The following is a 19,406-nucleotide window of genomic DNA, read 5'->3' on the forward strand; positions in this document are numbered from 1 at the left end:
TGACATTAGATTAGATTTACTTTATACACTAGATGACCTCAAAGCCAACAGACATGAAAACTCTTGTTTTAAATGCTAAAGTGTGTGAACAAAGTGCAAAACATACTGTGTTCTAGTTGTTTCTGTTAGAAAAGTCCTTGCCTCCTTTACACGATAAACACAAGTTCAGTTCAAACCATCTTCCAATAAAAAGTGAAAAAAGCAACATGGTTTGGATTTTGAATGTACGCTTGTCATTTGAATATGTGACCCTGGACCACAAAACCAGTCATAAGGGTAAATTTTTTTTAAATTGAGATTTATACATCATTTGAAAGCTGAATAAATAAGCTTTCCATTAATGTATGGTTTGTTAGGGTAGGACAATATTTGGCCGAAAATCTGGAATCTGATGGTGCAAAAAAAATATCGCCTTTAAAGTTGTCCAAATGCATTGCTAAGCATATCCACTCACAAAAATACATTTTTTATAAATTTACGGTAGGAAATTTACAAAATATCTTTATGGAACATGATCGTTACTTAATATCCTAATGATTTTTGGCATAAAAGAAAAACCGATCATTTTGACCCATACAATGTATTGTTGGCTATTGCTAGAAATATACCTGTGCGACTTATGACTGGTTTTGTGGTCCACGGTCACATATGGACTTAATTGGTACTTAAACTGAAGACATTGTGAATGACTGCAGAGAAGTTTTACTGTTGCAACTGCTGTCATCTAGTGGTCAGTTGAAGAATTACATCGACAGTTTTGTGGTTATATATTTTTTTTACTACGAGAGTCGTATTAATTATTAATGATAATTTATTATTAAATAAACTTTTTCATACACAGTATTCCCAGTCACTCTGTCTAATTTTCCTCTGTTGATGAACATAGTTTTCCAAACAAATTAAGCCACAACCAAACTGCGTGTCACAGAACCACTGAAATGATGCTCCACAAAATTCCAAATTTGTAGTGAATTCAGTGTATCTGAATCTGATATATTTATATTCATACAATATTACTTATAAAAATAAAAAAGTATATTCTGTATAAGACATGTAACATAATATAAAAATGCAATCATTCATCTTGTAATTGTGGTCAACAGTGTGCAAACTAATGTAATATAATACACACCTCTCATGGATCTTTGATTATAGAAGCCCCACTGTGAGTATATCAATTAAACTGTCATTAAACCATTGTATATGTATTCCTTTTTTTTCTTCAGTATTTGTATTGTGCTTTACAGAAATGTTAGTTTTGAAACATTTTTAATGGACATTCCCATTCATCTCAAACACACATTTGTTAATGAGACCATATAAAACTGTTTTTCTAGTTTCAGAAAAGCGAGTTAAATTTAGACCCACTGCCAAAGGGTTAGTATTGAGTGCTGGGTGCGGTTTCTGCCCTTCAGGTGGCGCCAGATCTTAAAAAATGACTTCTTGAAGTAGATGAATGAACTGTATTGCTGTATTATAGGGATTTTTTGTTGTTGTTGTTGTTGTTTTCTTTTCTTTTCAAATTATTGTGGACTTTACGTAAAACCCTTATAAAATAATGTATTACTTCTTCAAAACAACGTAGATATATCGCCTGCTTGCTCAGTACACTCGAATATAATTATATTTACGAGAAACTGAAACTGAAAGGATATACGTTATAGGGCGTTTCATTTATGAATATGGCTTCGAACTATCAAGAGGATTCGGGTGAGTTTCATATATATTCCAATATCAAGTAAACAAAATTGCATCAAACAAGCTGTCAATACTTCGACGACTTTTTATCAGTCTTTTAATCTCAAGTACTGTGGTGATTTTAGCTTCTCTGCGGTTTCGGTTAACACTCTCTTAGTTAATGCGTCTCTTCTTGAAATATTCTTGCATTCTCTTTTTGAAATATTATTTTTCTAAAACTAGTAGAGACTACTTGTAACAGCTTTTACTCCAATGAATATTTCCAGTATGTTTATTGTGGAATGTCAAAGTCTCTTACCATAAAGACATAACGAGGCATAGTGTCACAATGGGAAGCAGTGCCCACTTGCAATAAACTGATTTAAAGTTGATTATGTAAGGGTTTTCTTAAATTAAGCGGTTTGTTGCAACTTACTACTGCTGTTTATGCACACATATATGACATAATAGACGATATGAACTATAGTGGGTTGGAAGTACATTTTGGAAGTATGGAAGTATCGTCGTCTTGAGCTCCATGAAACAACTGCACCGTCTTTTTCCAGAGCAGCCTGTATTTCTCCTGAGGTTACCTGTAGGTTTTTTTGCATGATCAGTCAGGTTTTTTTAAATCAATGTCAAAATTTCACAATTTCTGCCAGGGTATGCAAACTTTTGAGCACAACTGTAAATTATGTTCTTTTAAACTTTATATTATGACTATAAAATAATAATAATAATATAGCCCTTCCCTGTGTGACAACTAGCCCCGGACTCCCCAATTCAGTGATCTCTAAAATCTCTATTGCATAAATTTTTATCATTACTGTCAAACTCTCTGAACTCATTTAGAATTATTGATTCAAATTGTTCTCATATCAATAAAGAGCACTTCTTTCCTCATAGATGAAGGCAGCAATCAATCTAGTGAGAGCTGCTCAGAGTTCAGTGACAGTGACACAGACTCTGAGGCAGCCACCGATTCTGACACTGAAGCAGCTGCACAAACATCTGACAAGGTACATCTCTTAAGACATTTCAAAGGAAAGCAGAAACAAAAGCCCTTGTGGTGTAAAAAAAAAAATATATATATATATATATATATATATATATTAGAAAGAATCACATTACTGAGTGTGAATGCAGCTGTAGCTTAATAAATGAGTAAATCGTAATCAATTATGATGCTTTGTGTTCAAGCGTAATGTTTGTATGCATTACAATCGTGGTAACTGCCGTTTTGGGGACAAGTGTAGGAACGAGCACATATGCAGTTACTTCCTGAAGGGTTCATGCAAGTATGGTGCTGGGTGTCATCTCAACCACAACCTTCAGAGTTCATCAGCTGGACAAAGTAGACAAGTTAGCAGAGAGTCATCAGCAGGTATGTGTGTATGGGGGTGGAAAAGTATACTGATCAAGTTTACTTATCAATTAAAATATTGGTACTGTATCATCAATACTCAATTTAAAATGCAAGAATCTCAACAAAACACTCTTAAATGAAATCAAAAGCATCTCCACATGTATTTAAATGCATAGAAGTATTTAAAAGCAAAGTTTTTTTTTTTTAGCTTTTAAACACCACTGGCTCTAGGACACACTCAGTGTTATTCTGAAACCTGTTACCTGACATTTAAAATGTCAAATTCAGCAGCAGCTGATAGTTAACTCTTAAATATTGATATAGACTAATCACCAGTATATAATATAATATAATATAATATAATGATGTGATAGACTGGCCATCTGTCCAGGTGGTTTCAGAACTCTTGGAACTACTCTTGTTTAATAAGATTTGAGGACCAGGGGGCTTATTACAGAAACCTTCTATCTTAAGTTAAGATCTGACAAGTTAATTTAGGATTTTCCACAAATTTGTATTACAGAGGCAAATCTTAAAGGATTAGTTCATTTTCAAATGAAAATTACCCTACTCACCCTCAATCCATCCTAGGTGTATATGACTTTCTTCTTTCTGATGAACACAATCAGAGAAATATTAATAAATATCCTGATGCATCCGAGCTTTATAATGGCAGTGAGCGAGGATCAACGAGTATGACTTAGTTAGAAAGTGCCTCTATCCACATCCATCCATCATAAACATATTCCACACGGCTCCGGGGGGTTAAGTGCTGCAGAAAGGGAAGTTTTGATAAGCTTGATAGAAAACGCAAAGCCTATCACTATATTTGTCATCAAAGTGGAGCACATCGTTTGGGTGTTTAAAAAGTCTTTCCACCATCAAACATCGATGTTCTTCATCTTGTATCATTAATAAATGTGACGCCATTCTCAGACAGCTACTGTTATGTGATTTTTACAGTTGGCGTTTAAATAATTTTGAAGTTAGGACACCAGTGGGGTTGTCCTAAAGTTAAGATGGTTTTTAAGATTTTGTATTAAATTAATTAATTTAAATATATATATATATATATATATATATACAGTCAAACCAAAATTTATTCAGACACCTTGAACATTTCATTCATTATTACAGTTTATTCACTATAGTTTAAAAAATGGTAATAAAATATGACAAGATCTCAGAGCTGTGTCAGAAAAAAATTAATCATAATTATGTCAGATAACACTTAAGCAAAACATGGTCAGGTCAAAGTGTCTGAATAATTTTTGGTTCTAAATTTTTATCAGTTTTACTGGTAGTCCACTGTATGAAGAATTTTTGGGTATAATATGTCACAGTTTACTTTATTTTGCTATCCTCACTTACATAAATGAACCATAGTGTCCTGCACCCACTAGTAAAAATATATCAAAAATATCAAAAATGTCTGAATAATTTTTGGTTTGACTGTATATATATATATATATATATATATATATATATATATAACATTTCTAATTTTCGTTAGTTTTTTTTTTTTTTTAAGTTTAAGTTTTTAATCTAATATATTCTATTTATTATTTTAATGATAATAAAAAAAATAAATAGTATTAGTTCTAATTAACAACAATGAATATAATTGATATACATTTGAGGTCTGTTGTATAATTAAGCATACAGTAATTAAGTACAATCACTCATATTTTACACGCTTGTGTTTATATTAATGTGTGTATGTTTAATCGTTTCATAATTTGATAATTTTTTTAACACATATAGACACTGACGAGGAATGTGACGGGCCCTACAGATGGCAGCTGAATTTTGGAAAGGGCTGGAAAAACATTTCCAATGATCACATTCTAGAAGCCCAATATTCACTCCCTAACACCAAAGGAATCAAGATCTATAACACCCACGCTGGGTATGTGCAAAAAAATATGTAAGCATGTACCAGATTAAAAGATTCTGAGAAAATTTTATCAGTATTTTCCCATATTTCGCTCCTGTACGCTGTAACACACCATATCACAACTGTATCCATTCGACTTTTTCCTCAAATTTGTCGTTTTGACCACATCCTGGTACTATGTGCTTGTAACCCAATATTGCAATTTGCAGCTATATGTAACTGACATGTTAACTCCTTCTCATTCACATTACAGGGTGATTTCGATTGATTTCACTAAAATGAGAGTTCTTAAGAAAAAGAATATTAAAGTGCGACGTATGAACTCAAAGGATACAGAGTGGTTGTGGCATTACAGAGGTGACCACTGCTGGTACCAGTATGGAGGGAAGGTGAGTTTTACACTAATGGATGTGACCTGTGGACTGCAACATAAACACACTTTGACAGTTTCACTAGTTTTACTTAATTTCTCCACTAACAATGCCCTAGTTGCATATACTATATTTATACTATATTTTTTCTTTATTTATTTATACTATCATAGTTTTAAGAAGTGATAATTCATATTTTTATGATGGATCTGGAATATGATGGATTTTATGATGGATATTTTATATAAACTAGGATATTTTAACATTAAAAATCTGGGTTTGTTATAAAAGTCATTATATAAAATGGTGAATAAGTTTCCAAGATTTGATGCAACCTTCATATAACAAAACGGATGAAAAAGGTGGAAACAATTTTAATAAAAATCAACTCCAGGTCATAAAGTGACAAAAAAGAAACTTGAGGAGGGCTGTTTTTTTTTTATTACAGGTCAGGTGTAAACCTGTATCTTGATGTTTAAGATGATAAGGATATGAAAGTTATATTATGCCTGAATGAGTTTGATCATTATTGATTGTATTTGTGTGTCTATAGGGCAAAAAAAGTCCAATTGAGAGCTCAAAACTGGAGACGAAGTATCAAAACAACCGACGTGGTTCAGTAAAGTTCACCATTGACTCTACCCAGTATGAGATTAGCTTTAAAGGTTTGATTCATATTCACCCACACACACATCTGTTTGTTTTCCATTCTTTTCTACAAACAGGAAAGGTCACATTCATGAATGTGTGTGTGTTTCCAGGAATGTGTCAGACAAATTTATCTACAGGCCATAAGAGGCGGGTTAGACGGCGCCCTAAATATGAACAATCAAAAAGTGGAGGGTAAATACTTAACAGATTCATGTTTGCCTCTTTGCCTTATCACATTACAATCTAAGTTATGATATCATGATTTGAAAAAAGAAAAAAAAAGTGCTACCATTGTGATATTCAGGAATATAACGCCCACTTTTCACTATTCAGTCTACTGCAGATAAATACATTCAGGTCTTGCTCTATGTTTTTTCATTGAATATTCTGTTTCATTCCGAAATATCACATTGCAGAAGTAAAATTGGTTGTGTTTAAATTGATTTGCATTATTGTGTAAAAGTAATACACATAACTTATGATGCTAACAGTGTAATGTGTTTATAAAACAGATTACAAGAAATAGCCTCCCATATGAAAAACTTATTGAGTCTTTCAACAAATAGAACTCCAGTGTGGCAGTTTAAAGGGAGAAATCAGTGGTATACCTTCAACAAAACGGTAAAACTTCTTTCTTTCAATATTTACAAATGCACAATGCTTTTTAGTTCATTTATATTATATTTATGATGTGTATACTGATTAATTATAACACAATTCTCTAAAGTACTTGATTCTGGTAATATTTTGTATAATGAACGTCAAGTTGTACAATATATTTGACCATAGTAACATACCGGTGCTACTTTTGTCTCTTTTATATAATGACCTCTGGTGTCTCTCTTTTCAAAGAGTAAAAACTCTTTTTCTGTAGTAAAAACAGCCTCAGAGGGTTTTAGTATAACATTTTTTATAAGATGGGTAACATTTTCAGGAGTGAAGCTCACCCTGTTGAATAAAACCATATCATGTCAAGAGAAAATGATCCCTGCATCGTTTCCCTAGACCAAGCAGGGTTTTTATAGTTAACTAAAAATAAAACCATACAGAACTTTTCATTACCTAAAATAAACTTTAACTTAAAATATAAAAAACACACTTTTTGTATTTTTGCTAGTTGCCAAGGCAACATTTCTCATTTTCATTTTGGGGACATTTACACAATGATGTACTAAAAACAGAAAAGATTTTACTTTGCGTTTTTTGAATACAGGCGACAACGTTGTCAAAACCATCCCCATTCACATGGATCTGCGAAAATGACTAAAAATACATGCCAGGCCAGTAGTTGGCGGTCACTTTTTTAAAGAAACACTACATGCCTAAAGACTGAACACATAATACACATGCGCATAATGTCAACATTTTCACAAGACAATAACGGTATCATTTTCAAAAACTTGCACTTTGAAACCCTTTTTTCAAAAGTTTACATTTTCAGGCCGCAAATTAAAATAGAAATATTTTTTAAAAAAAAAAACTTTCAAAATATCACAGGGTTCGTGTGGGTCTTAAAAAGGTCTTAAAGGGTTAGTTCAACCAAAAATGAAAATTCTGTCCTTAATTACTCACCCTCATGTTGCTCCAAACCCGTAAGACTTTTGTTCAAATTCGAAACACAAATTAAGATATTTTTGAGGAAATCTGTGAACTATCTAGCCTCCGATAGACCGCAACACAACAACCACTTTCAAGGTCCAGAAAGGTAGTAAAGACATCATTAAAATAGTCCATGTGACTACAGTGGTTCAACCTTCATGTTATGAAGCGACAAGAATACTTTTTGTGCGCAAAAAACAAACAAAAATAATTTTATTCAACAATTTCTTCTCTTCCATGTCAGTTGAAATAGTAAACACAGTGCAGCGCTTCCGTGTTCTGCATCAACATCACATGCATGCATCGTGGGGTTCACGTGAACAGTCTTGGCCAGTACTGAGCCGGAGCTCTGAATGGCAACATGGCCCGATGGGTCATCCGATCCTGGCAAAATTGGTATCCCCAGATTCAGCATGGCACGAGGAATCCATTGACATCATGATTTTCTGGCAAACTGTTTAAAAGTTATTAGCAAAAATAGCCATTTTTCAGATCCCACTTGGCATGGACCCTCATATCATTGTTCCGATGAAGTGTTGAAATTTTCGATTCGATTGCTCAAAGTTTGGCCGAGATACAGCCTCGGAACCAATTTTGGGTCGACCTCTTTAAGTTCGCGACATAATAACTTTTGAACAAAAAAATCTGTTTAGTCATTTCTGTGCGGAAAAGTCCAAAGATCATCTGAGCCAATGAGGAGAGGAATTGGGTGAACTGAATTTCATTTTTCTAGGACAAAGGGATCAAGAGTTATAACCTTTAGAAAAGTTAATTTTTGAACTGGTGGTGGCGCTATAGAGTTGGTCCTATAGACTGCAAAATTGGTTTAGTCTATTCATTACCATCTCTACAATTGTGCCAAATTTCATCATTTTCTCATATTCCATTCATATGGCTGCCATTCGGTGAAGAAAAATAATAGTGCGGAAAACTAACGGATACGGTATTATACAGAATAATGTTATATAGATATATTATATATATATATATATATATATATATATATAATATAGAAAAGTGTTAACTCAAGTTTTCATAACCATGTAATGGAAAGTGCATTCAACTAGTAATCACTGCAATATAAAACCCTTCAGGAGTGATGCAATACCAGTCCTAATCTTCCTGAAGGGGTTTAGTTTGCGATAATGACAGGCTGAATGTAAATTATCCCTTAATTAATGACTTTGACTACACTATTTATGAGTACAAAGAGATTCAAATTGCCGTTGCTGATCTTGATATTGTATTTCAATAGGATGGTTGTTCAGTCTCAAGTGCTGACATTGAGAGGTGTTACCAGCAGAGCCAAAAGACCATGAATTTCACTGTGAATGATGTCAGTTACACTCTGGATTTTGCAAGTATGTCATTTAGAAACAATGTGAAACATTTAAATGTCTTCTTTTGTCTGTAATATAAGCCACCACATGATCTTTGTGCTTATTAACATGACTTAATCTTGAATCACTTTAAAATGCTTAATGAAAATAATGATTTTTGAATATGATAAAAGATGCTTTGTCTTTTTTCCATTCAGAGATGAGTCAAATTAACCAGAGCAGTAAGGCTGAACGCAAGATCAGGCGTGTGGAAAAATAAGGTGGCTCAAGGTCTTGCAACAGATATTGGCCTGATACGCAAGATCCAAACAACAAATAAGAGTCGAATCTGGGGTGGAAGTAAACAGTTATTTAGTGATTATGACTGATATGTGTATGATTATGAGTTAGGATGTTTTAACAGGACTTATTGTTTTGTTTGGTAAACTGCCTGTAGGAAATAGAAATTTGAATTGTTAATTCAGTTATTTTGATAAATTTCATGTTAATATGAATTATTTGAAATGCTGTTTGAAATGCCACATTATATTTAAAAAACAAGCAATCTGAAGCATACATATTTTGCTTCTGTTTAATTTGAACAATTATATATTTTGAAATGTTATCATGTTATTTTATAATTATTCTTACTAGCCAATGTGCCATAACAACAGGCATGCATATTTTTGCCTGTGCAACTGCCTGACAACCAATGTTTACACACTGCTTGTGAAACATTTTCCAGCTGGACAGTTTCATTTTCCATGTGCACTTAGTTTTTTAAGCATTAACACTCGCATACACTCAAATGATTAAACAAAGTGGATTCAGGGATGCACAATAAACCTCTGTGAATGCTGAGATAAAGTTTTTACATGACAAAAATGAATTAACATTACATGAAATTACTACATCAAGACAATCATTTGAGTGAAGCTGTTTTTACTGGGTTTGCTGATTACAAACTGAACTGTTTACAAGGAACAGCATGCTATGCAAGAGTTTGTGGAAGTATGTGGATGGTTTTATAAGTGCCACTTGATTAAAAAATAAAATAGAAAAGAAAATGGCAGAACCTTTGTCTTGGCTAATTGAATGAAAAAATTTATGTATCGTAAATACACAAATCATTTTCACACTTTGTATAAACTGAAATTACAGCTTGATTGTAAATGACCCACATTAAAAAATAGGCCTATATATATATATATATATATATACAGTTGCAAGAAAAAGTATGTGAACCACTTGCAGAATCTGTGAAATTATGAATAATTTTAACAAAATAAGAGAGATCATACAAAATGCATGTTATTTTTTAATTAGTACTGTCCTGATTAAGATATTTTACATTAAAGATGTTTACATATAATCAACAAGACAAAAAAATAGGTGAATTTATTCAAATGACCCAGTTCAAAAGTTTGTGAACCATTGATTCTTAATACTGTGTGTGGTTACCTGGATGATCTACGACTGTTTTGTTTTGTTTTGTTTTGTTTTGTGATGGTTGTTCATGAGTCCCTTGTTTGTCCTGAGCAGTTAAACTGAGCTCTGTTCTTCAGAAAAATCCTCCAGGTCCTGCAGATTCTTCAATTTTCCAGCATTTTTTGCATATTTGAACCCTTTACAGCAGTGGCTGAATGATTTTGAGATCCATTTCACACTGAGGACAACTGAGGGACTCAAACACATCTAATAAAAAAGGTTCAAACATTCACTGATGCTAAAGAAGGAAACACGATGCATTAAGAGTCAGGGAGTGAAAACTTTTGAACAGGATGAAGATGTACAAATTTTTCTTATTTCGTTTAAATATCAATTTTTTTCATTTAGTACTGACCTTCGGAAGCAACAGAAGACACTTACATGTTTCCCAGAAGACAAATTAAGTACAATTTACCTTGATCTTCAAACAAGGGACTCATGAACAACCATCACAAAACAAAAAAACACAGTATTACCACACACAGTATTAAGAATCAATGGTTCACAAACTTTTGAATGGGGTAATTTTAATAAATTCAGCTATTTTTTTGTCTTATGGATTATATGTAAACATCTTTTATGTAAAATATCTTACTCGGGACAGTACTAAATGTAAAATAACATGCATTTTGTATGATCTCTCTTATTTTGTTAAAATTTTTCACATTTTCACAAATTCTGCAAGTGGTTCACATACTTTTTCTTGCAACTATATATATATATATATATATATATAGTTTTAGATAACTGGTATCAATCTCAGACAGGTTTGTTAAATAGTTTGACAGGTTTAGGTAAATGGAAGACCTACATAAAAAGGTTGTTCCACATTATTAAGCAAGTCACAGTTCTCATGCAATATGGGGAGGAAGGAAGATCCTTCTGAAGACCTCTGGACCACTGTTTGAAGAATTTATCTTCCAGAATCTGGCAGTAAGTTTTGGAAGATCATTTTTATTCCATATCTGCAAGACGGACTTTTCAGGATAGGAGATGGACTAAAAATTAATTAAAAATTAATAGGATCAATTCTTTAAACAGTGGTACAAGAGGATGTGGTCCTTCTGTCTATAAAGCCTATAAAAAAAACATCAAAAAAACAAACAGTCTTCATGTATTTTACAACAGATTGTGATTAGCTTGTGATTCTTATTAAGTGTGGTCATTTTTTAGGATTCTTTACCTAACCCAAATCTCTGAGATCCTGACACCTTGCACTTCTGGAGACTACAGGTAGGTTGCAGTTCTGGAAAATGGTGGCGCTGGAGACTAAAGATTTCCTGATGGTTTCACACTTAATTCTTCACCTGAATTCTTAATTATTTTGCAGTTAGCATATGTCTTTTCTTCTCCACTTGTTTTTGTCTGACCCTGCTGACCCAATGAGCATTTTGCTGTCCATTGCTCATGCTTTAACTTTGCAATTTCTAGTTTTGCATTAGTATTGCATCTTTCTCATGGGCATTTAATAATTTTTGACTTTTCAGTCTTAGTTAAATCTTTTTTTGGCTCATTTTATCTGTAGAAGAAAATCTGCCCAATAATTATACACACCTAAATGTAAGGCTTTTTTCACTTTCAGCCTTTATGAACAATTATATATAACTATAAATCATTAAATACAAAATTAATAGTAATTATTAAGATTGATGTGGTTTGGAATTGGTAAAATGTGCTTGGAAAAAAAAAATGAAAATCAACTTGCCTAATAATTCTGCACATGGTGTGTGTATATATATATATATATATAAATATATATATATATATATACATACACACATTTTAAACATCTCATATTTAGTTATTATTCATATAATATAGAATTTATAAATATTTTCTCACAATGAATATTAAATGGTTTACATCACTTGTTTACATTACTTCACTTGTTATTTATATTATTATACTTTTTACTTTATAGCACTATACGAGATATAAAAGTGCCTCAAGGTTAAAGAAACACCCATTAAAGAGCAATATACAACACAGGCACATCTTTTCAAAGTCGTTTTAAGCACTGAAAGATATTTAAATACAGCCAGCCACAACCCACAAAACTCCTTGTTTGTTCGCACGAGACTGAAAAGAAACCGAGACTGAAAAGAAACCGAAACTGGGTCAGGGGGATACGGCTGTGGAGCACTTTAAATTCTAACAAACATTCGACTGTACGTTTTGACAAATACGTTATTAGATTTTTAATATGCTATACCGATGTATTACAATGTCTAGGAACTATATTTGGTGAGTAGACTAACCCTTTAAGTATTTTACACTAATAATTGCATGACCTTATTTAACAACGCATCTCCGAGAGCGTTCAATAACAGCTTAGTTCGCAGATCTTATTAAACCGTTGTAAATTTTGGGTAATTCAACAAAACGGGTACCATTTGTGTCCCTCATGCTCCTGGCTACGTTTTACTGTATTTTTGTATTCGCTCTGTTTACATATTTGGATTAAAGTGCATAGCTAAGTGACCGTATTATTAAAAAGTGGAGTCCTTAGGTTTTACGCCGTTTTGTGCGGCGTCTAGCAGGCGATCTTAAAATGTCAAGCAGCGATTTTGAATAGGTAAAAACCTGATAATTAAGAAAGGTGAATATATGTCGAAATATCAGCATTTCATTATCTTTCTATGAAGCACTTGGTTTCATTATCTTGAGCTCAAATCTTGGCCATTTAAACAAGTCACAGTGGTTATGGTCAACTCTGTCTTTCTTAAAGGGATAGTTCACCCAAAAATCAAAATTATCCCATGATTTACTCACCCTCAAGCCATCCTAGGTCTTCTTTCAGACGAACACAATCAGAGATATATTTTAAAAATATCCTTAGTCCTCCAAGGTTTATAATGGTTGTGAATGGGGGGGCCACGTTTTGAAGTAAAAAATAATGCATCCATCCATAAAAAAAGTAATCCATACGACTCCAGGGGGTTAATAAAGGCCTTCTGAAGCGAAGAGATGTGATTTTGTAAGAAAAATATCCATATTTAAAATGTTATAAATTCAAATAACTAGCGACCATACGGAGTTGTAACCCACTGGAGTTGTACTGATTATTTTTTACTTCAAAACGCGGCCCCCATTCACAACCATTATAAACCTTTGCGGACTAAGGATATTTTTAAATATATCTCTGATTGTGTGCGTCTGAAAGATGATAGTCATAAATACCTAGGATGGTTTGAGGGTGAGTAAATCATGGGATAATTTTCATTTTTGGACGAACTATCCCTTTAAAGGTATTTAAAACACTTTTAAAAATATAAAATTTAGCTTTTTAAATTTTAAGCTTCTTAGATTTTTACTTAAAACATTATCTGTATTAAAATCTTACTTAGTGTAGGCCTACTTTAATCAAACCCGTTTTATAAAATGTTCTACTGTCTCTGTCTATTTGTTTAGAAGTGTGAAAATCAATTTAAGGAAAAGGAGCAATGAAGTTATTACCTTAAAGATGACGTCAGCTGTTATGCTTTAGGTAGGTGACACAATTATTCTAATTTACCTTTTTGAATTATGTGATTGTAGATGGATTCAGTCAAATCCAGTATTTTTCCACACATTGTGTTGACATGTTGACAGTTGTATTTATATAACAGAAAAAATATAAAGTTTAAATGGTTAAATTCAAATCTTTAGGCTATCATTATTCAGGAAGACACAACAGCATTATCTAACAACATGGCTACAGGTAAGTCTGTTGGCTTATATATTTATCATTTTTATGTTGTGTTCTGTTATTGCAGCAAATAAGGATATATGACAAAATATCATTTCTTTATTAGGATAATTAATTAGAAATTAACATTCCCATATTTTGTGTGATTGACCGTTCATTTTTTTCAGTCATTCATTCAGTCATCCATTCATTCAAACCCTCAGGTAACCACTTTGAGTGGCAGCTGTTTAATGGACAGCAGTGGGTTTCTATCGATAATGATTTTGTCATTGAGGCCCATTACTGTCAGCCAGGGGCTAATGGGATCAGCATCTGCCTCAACATCGGGTGAGTTGGTCTTCAACAAATTTATGACAGAGATCATTTTATCAAAATCATTTTAATAAGACTTTACATTCACTGATCATGTTTGTATGCATGTATTATTATTATTATTATTATTATTATTATTATTATTCACTACCAGTCATTTACTAAAGTATTTTTATTAATATAATCTGTAGGATTAAATATTAATTTAAGCCTTTCCCATTCATTACACAGGGCCGCCCATATTGACTTTGATGAAATGACAGTTGATGGACCTCTTCATAACCTTAGTATACGACGCATTACACTGCTCTCCACTAACCAGAAACAGGAAGTAGGCTGGTACTACAAAGATAACCATCGCTGGTGTGAATATGGATCTCAGGTAAGTTCTAGAAATATATTAATTTGGAGTTATGCCGCTGCCAACTAAACTAGCATATGATACAGGGCTGCTAACTCTCACTCACTCACCATCAGAGTCACACAACTGACACATCCATATTCTCACACAGTAAAAAAACAATAAATACCGTTTTGGCGCTCTTAATGTGGCGTGACAGTTCGCTGTAGTGCCTCAGTTCAACCGAAATGGTAGCGCACGTGAACCAATTGTCTCTTCCTCTTTACTATTAGTTACAGTACAAAATAAACATGAATGAACATCAGAGGGTATGTTGAAAGAACCAGTTCAACTTACTTAAATGTCTCATGTCAGTGTTTCAACCACAGACAAAACAGCTTGTAAACAATGTATCAGGTAACAGTAAATTTACCTTACCCTATTTTTCTCGCTAACTATACAGTTTATGTATAGTTAGTGATAAAAATATACTCTAGAGAGGAGCAAGTAGCAAAAAAAAAGCACTATATTAACATATTCATAAAATGTTTTACTCTAATACCATTAAAATGTATTATCATAACGTTATTATTATAAAAACGTCCTTATGCAATTGTATACAAATCAGTTATTAACTTTTAATAATATTAATGTACCAGCTGACAGAGTTCCCTGTTTAGTTTGCAACATTAGAATTTTTTTCCTTGAAAAAATTAAAATGTACTATACCCCCCCCCCCCATTCTCACACCAAACTGAACTCAAAAGTTGGCATCCCTGCTAGATATAATGTAGCACACAAGGTCTGTTGATTAGACTTTATTTTGTTTCCTCTCTAATTTCTGCAGGGATTCGGTGGGAGAGCATCCTCAATTGGAAGTGATTTTATAGAGCAGCAGTACAACAGCAACCCAAGTGGCTCAGTCCAGTTTACTGCAGGAAGCATGACTTACAAAGTGGACTTCAATGGTAATTGGACAAATGAGACTGATTACAATGGCTGTGAAACAATAGTGTCTTTCTCAAAAAAATGGATACACTTGAAATTTAAATCTACTAACTTTTTTTTTATTTTATTTTGTAGCCATGACTCAAATGAATCTATCCACATACATGTCGAGGAAAGTAAGACGGCGACCAAAATTCAATGGAATAGTAACGCACAACAACAGTTATCAAAATAGGTATTACTTAATTAGTTCTATTTGTGAATTCCTAATTTCTTTAAAATTGTATTTGTAGACAAACCCTTTGATTTCCTTTTATCACATGCAGTTCGCCAATTTTGGCATCTCCCTCTGCAATTCCAACAAATTCTTCTTCTCAGTACATCTGGGAGTTTATGGGTGATGAGGGCATTTGGACAGAGTACCAGAAACCAGTGAGTTCTAAACGCTGTTATTACTTCCAAATCCACTGAAATGTTTAAGGCGAAAGTGACATGTTTAATCTAAAAGTTCATTGGATTTTTTGTGTGTCTCTACAGGGATGTTCATTGGATAGTGCAGAAATCGAGAGGTTGTATCAGCTCAACCCTCAGTGCCAAGTTTCATTCACAGTCAGACGATTCTCTTACACTCTTTACTTTGGTGGTAAGATACATTAAGACATAAAATAAAATAAAAAATCTTTAAATATAGAAGTCTGTAGTGTACAACGAGGAAAAAGCAGAGAATGTCTAGAGAATGTCTGCTAAGAAGAGAAATGTGTTAAAGTTAAAATGTCAAGGCTTTAACCTTCAACCATTTATCTTCATGTCTACAGGAATGCATCAAGTGAACAATAAATATGGTACAAAAAGAGCTGTCCGGAGAGTCGCGAATGCAATCCAGCAAACAAACAGGTATGAATCCATTGATAAAAGAAGACATTTCTATGGAAGTTTATTTCTGCCATGGAATAAAAATATAAAAAAGGTAATTATGACCTTTTTATCTCACAATTGCGAGTTTACATCTCACAATTCAACCCTCTTTTCCTAACAATCACGAGTTATAAACAAGTTTTCTCCAAATTACGCCTGCGCTTTTATGGCCAGGTGTCGAAAAATTTGGGGGAAAAAGTCAGAATTGCGAGATGTAAACTCACAACTGCGAAAAAAAGAGTCAGAATTATGAGATACAAACTCGCGAGATAACTTGCAGTTGTGAGATATAAACTCCATTAAAAATACACCAATCAGGCATAACATTATGACCACTGACAGGTGAAGTGAATAACACTGATTATCTCTTCATCATGGCACCTGTCAGTGGGTGGGACATATTAGACAGCAAGTGAACATTTTGTCCTCAAAGTTGCTGTGTTAGAAGCAGGAAAAATGGGCAAGCGTAAGGATTTGAGCAAGTTTGACAAGAGCCAAATTGTGATGGCTAGACGACTGGGTCAGAGCATCTCCATAACTGCAGCTCTTGTGGGGTGTTCCCGGTCTGCAGTGGTCAGTATCTATCAAAAGTGATCCAAGAAAGGAACAGTGGTGACAGGGTCATGGGCGGCCAAGGCTCACTGATGCACGTGGGGAGTGAAGGCAAGCAGGTGGAGGCAGTGTGCTGCTTTGGGCAATGTTCTGCTGGGAAACCTTGGGTCCTGCCATCCATGTGGATGTTACTTTGACACGTACCACCTACCTAAGCATTGTTGCAGACCATGTACACCCTTTCATGGAAACAGTATTCCCTCGTGGCTGTGGCCTCTTTCAGCAGGATAATGAGCCCTGTCACAAAGCAAAAATGGTTCAGGAATGGTTTGAGGAGCACAACAATGAATTTGGCCTCCAAATTCCCCACATCTCAATCCAATGGAGCATCTGTGGGATGTGCGGAACAAACAAGTCCGATCCATGGAGGCTCCACCTCGCAAATTACAGGACTTAAAGGATCTGCTGCTAACATCTTGGTGCCAGATACCACAGCACAACTTCAGGGGTCTAGTGGAGTCCATGCCTCGACGGGTAAAGGTTGTTTTGGCAGCAAAAGTGGGACCAACACAATATTAGGAAGGTGGTCATAATGTTATGCCTGATCGATGTAAGCTTCATTGTTAAGAAAGTCTCAAAATGCTGTCATAAAATGGACTGTTTATATAAAAAAAATGAAATAAAATAAATGGATGTATGAGTGCATTACAATAAATACTTTTGTTCTATCACAGTGAATTGTCACAAGCTCGCTGGCAGTTCAAAGACATGGATGGCAAATGGAAGGATTATAGTAAAGTAAATAAATATTTTCCTTTTTTTACATTTTATGAAGTGATGGTTGCAGAAGTTGCTACAAGTGCATTCTTAAGTGATTATAATGGGTGATTGTTAGGTGGTGTCTTGCTAGAACTTATAGGCCTTGTTCATTCTAACTGTATTAAGGTTACATATTAATGTGGCTATCGTGCTGCTTACTTTCTGAAACAATTTGACCTGTGTACTTGCGCAACAACACTAAGACAGTCACATCTTCTGTTCAGTGTCATAAACTTGGACTTTGTGGTTGTGTAGGGCGGTTCTCGGGGACATTGCAGCGTGTCAAGTGAAGATATTGAAGCCGAGTACCAGCAGGACTCCACTGGGACAATGAGTTTCAGGGCGGGCAGGTTCAGCTATGAGCTGGACTTCTCAGGTGCGTTCATACACAAACTAACAGAAATGCGTGTTTACCACAAATATCGGTAAATCAAATAAATTGTGTTTTGTTGCAGACATGACCCAGACCAACCAGTCCACTAACACCAGGAGACCTGTACGCCGCCTTCAACAATAAGACCTCACTTGCCTATTCTTACGTTTACTTTATTTACTTGTAGCTATATGTGAACTCAGGATGCTGGTTTATGCAATGTCTGCTAGCCATTCCAGGAATATGTGATATGAAATATCGAAATTATGTTCAGTTTGTCCATGCTAACCCATGTGCCTATATTGTTTTATTAACTGCCATAAAAAAAAAAACTGTTCTCATAGTGATTATGTTCTTGAACTAATTTCTGTTTTTATTCTTTATAGTTTTTTTATCTTTTCAATGCCTTTGCTGTGATAAGAAGATTGCATGTGCGATATCTTACGACTGCTTTCAACATTCATGTTGACCCCTTTTTTTTTTTTTTTTTAAATGCTACTTAATTTTATGGGAGTCCTAATAACAGGGTTCCGACACCTACTAGCCAATTAATTTCCATTGACTTTTCCATTACTTAAATGTTGATTATGATTACTAAATATTTTGGAAACTATCATTGACTATACAAATTTACATTCACTATTATCTTTACAAAATGTTACTTTTTCATGAAAAGAAAGTTTAATACTTATATTTCTGTTTATTCAACAACAATTTAACAAAATTTGTTAATTCTCTTCATAAACAAAGAAATGTCATGACAAAGCACTCCCTTACAGATTTTTTAAAAATAAAACATAATAATAAAAAAATAAGTACAACTTTTATCATATTTTTCATTTACTGAAATGTGCTTAAATGTAAATTTTCCACAAATTTTTTTTAATTTTCTAATAAAAATATGGTTTTGGGGTAAAACTTATCTTGAAAGATTTCATGAGATCCACTAATAAATATTTGCAATGTCAGTCTGTTGTCGAATTTCACTCACCACTGAGTAAAGACTAGCTAGACCAACTGTTGTTGGTTTGTTAAAGATAAAGATATTTTTTTTACATAAAATAACTTTTATTTCTACTCATTTTTTTAAG

The 19,406-nt window shown here is 33.6% G+C and overlaps 2 protein-coding genes across 4 annotated transcripts; both read left to right on the plus strand.

The window, feature by feature from the left end:
• Positions 1 to 1,445: 1,445 nt before the first annotated feature.
• Positions 1,446 to 9,955, plus strand: si:ch211-244b2.4 (uncharacterized protein LOC541512 homolog). Of its 3 annotated transcripts, none has more exons than XM_051892109.1 (10): positions 1,446 to 1,710; positions 2,584 to 2,696; positions 2,878 to 3,061; positions 4,808 to 4,970; positions 5,194 to 5,329; positions 5,865 to 5,976; positions 6,073 to 6,154; positions 6,475 to 6,583; positions 8,817 to 8,922; positions 9,099 to 9,955. In XM_051892109.1, the coding sequence occupies exons 1-10, from the start codon at positions 1,677 to 1,679 to the stop codon at positions 9,158 to 9,160; spliced, it is 1,101 nt and encodes a 366-aa protein (XP_051748069.1). In that variant the 5' UTR covers positions 1,446 to 1,676; the 3' UTR covers positions 9,161 to 9,955. The 3 variants fall into 3 exon arrangements, with proteins under 3 accessions (XP_051748069.1, XP_051748071.1, XP_051748070.1); XM_051892111.1 differs by having other exon boundaries at positions 6,529 to 6,583; XM_051892110.1 differs by having other exon boundaries at positions 1,447 to 1,710; positions 4,808 to 4,952.
• A 2,484-nt stretch (positions 9,956 to 12,439) lies between these two features.
• si:ch211-244b2.3 (uncharacterized protein LOC557230 homolog) lies at positions 12,440 to 19,130 on the plus strand. Its single transcript, XM_051890941.1, has 13 exons — positions 12,440 to 12,612; positions 13,780 to 13,855; positions 14,017 to 14,068; positions 14,260 to 14,383; positions 14,600 to 14,750; positions 15,556 to 15,676; positions 15,792 to 15,891; positions 15,983 to 16,088; positions 16,194 to 16,299; positions 16,472 to 16,550; positions 17,858 to 17,921; positions 18,198 to 18,318; positions 18,398 to 19,130. Exons 3-13 carry the CDS (start codon positions 14,059 to 14,061, stop codon positions 18,457 to 18,459), a joined length of 1,044 nt encoding a protein of 347 aa, XP_051746901.1. The 5' UTR covers positions 12,440 to 12,612; positions 13,780 to 13,855; positions 14,017 to 14,058; the 3' UTR covers positions 18,460 to 19,130.
• The last annotated feature ends 276 nt before the right edge of the window (positions 19,131 to 19,406 follow it).

This window comes from Ctenopharyngodon idella, chromosome 4, assembly GCF_019924925.1.
Source record: "Ctenopharyngodon idella isolate HZGC_01 chromosome 4, HZGC01, whole genome shotgun sequence".
Taxonomy (NCBI): Eukaryota; Metazoa; Chordata; class Actinopteri; order Cypriniformes; family Xenocyprididae; genus Ctenopharyngodon; species Ctenopharyngodon idella.

What these genes read in the sequence shown, in the direction of transcription:
- si:ch211-244b2.4 (XM_051892109.1), top strand. Translation starts at nt 1,677, where the DNA reads ATGAATATGGCTTCGAACTATCAAGAGGATTCGG. An exon ending in TAGCAGAGAGTCATCAGCAG is followed by an intron (nt 3,062 to 4,807) that starts GTATGTGTGTAT and finishes TAACACATATAG; the next exon opens with ACACTGACGAGGAATGTGAC. An exon ending in GGGTATGTGCAAAAAAATAT is followed by an intron (nt 4,971 to 5,193) that starts GTAAGCATGTAC and finishes TTCACATTACAG; the next exon opens with GGTGATTTCGATTGATTTCA.
- si:ch211-244b2.3 (XM_051890941.1), top strand. An exon ending in TTACAAAGTGGACTTCAATG is followed by an intron (nt 15,677 to 15,791) that starts GTAATTGGACAA and finishes TTTATTTTGTAG; the next exon opens with CCATGACTCAAATGAATCTA. An exon ending in GGACAGAGTACCAGAAACCA is followed by an intron (nt 16,089 to 16,193) that starts GTGAGTTCTAAA and finishes GTGTCTCTACAG; the next exon opens with GGATGTTCATTGGATAGTGC.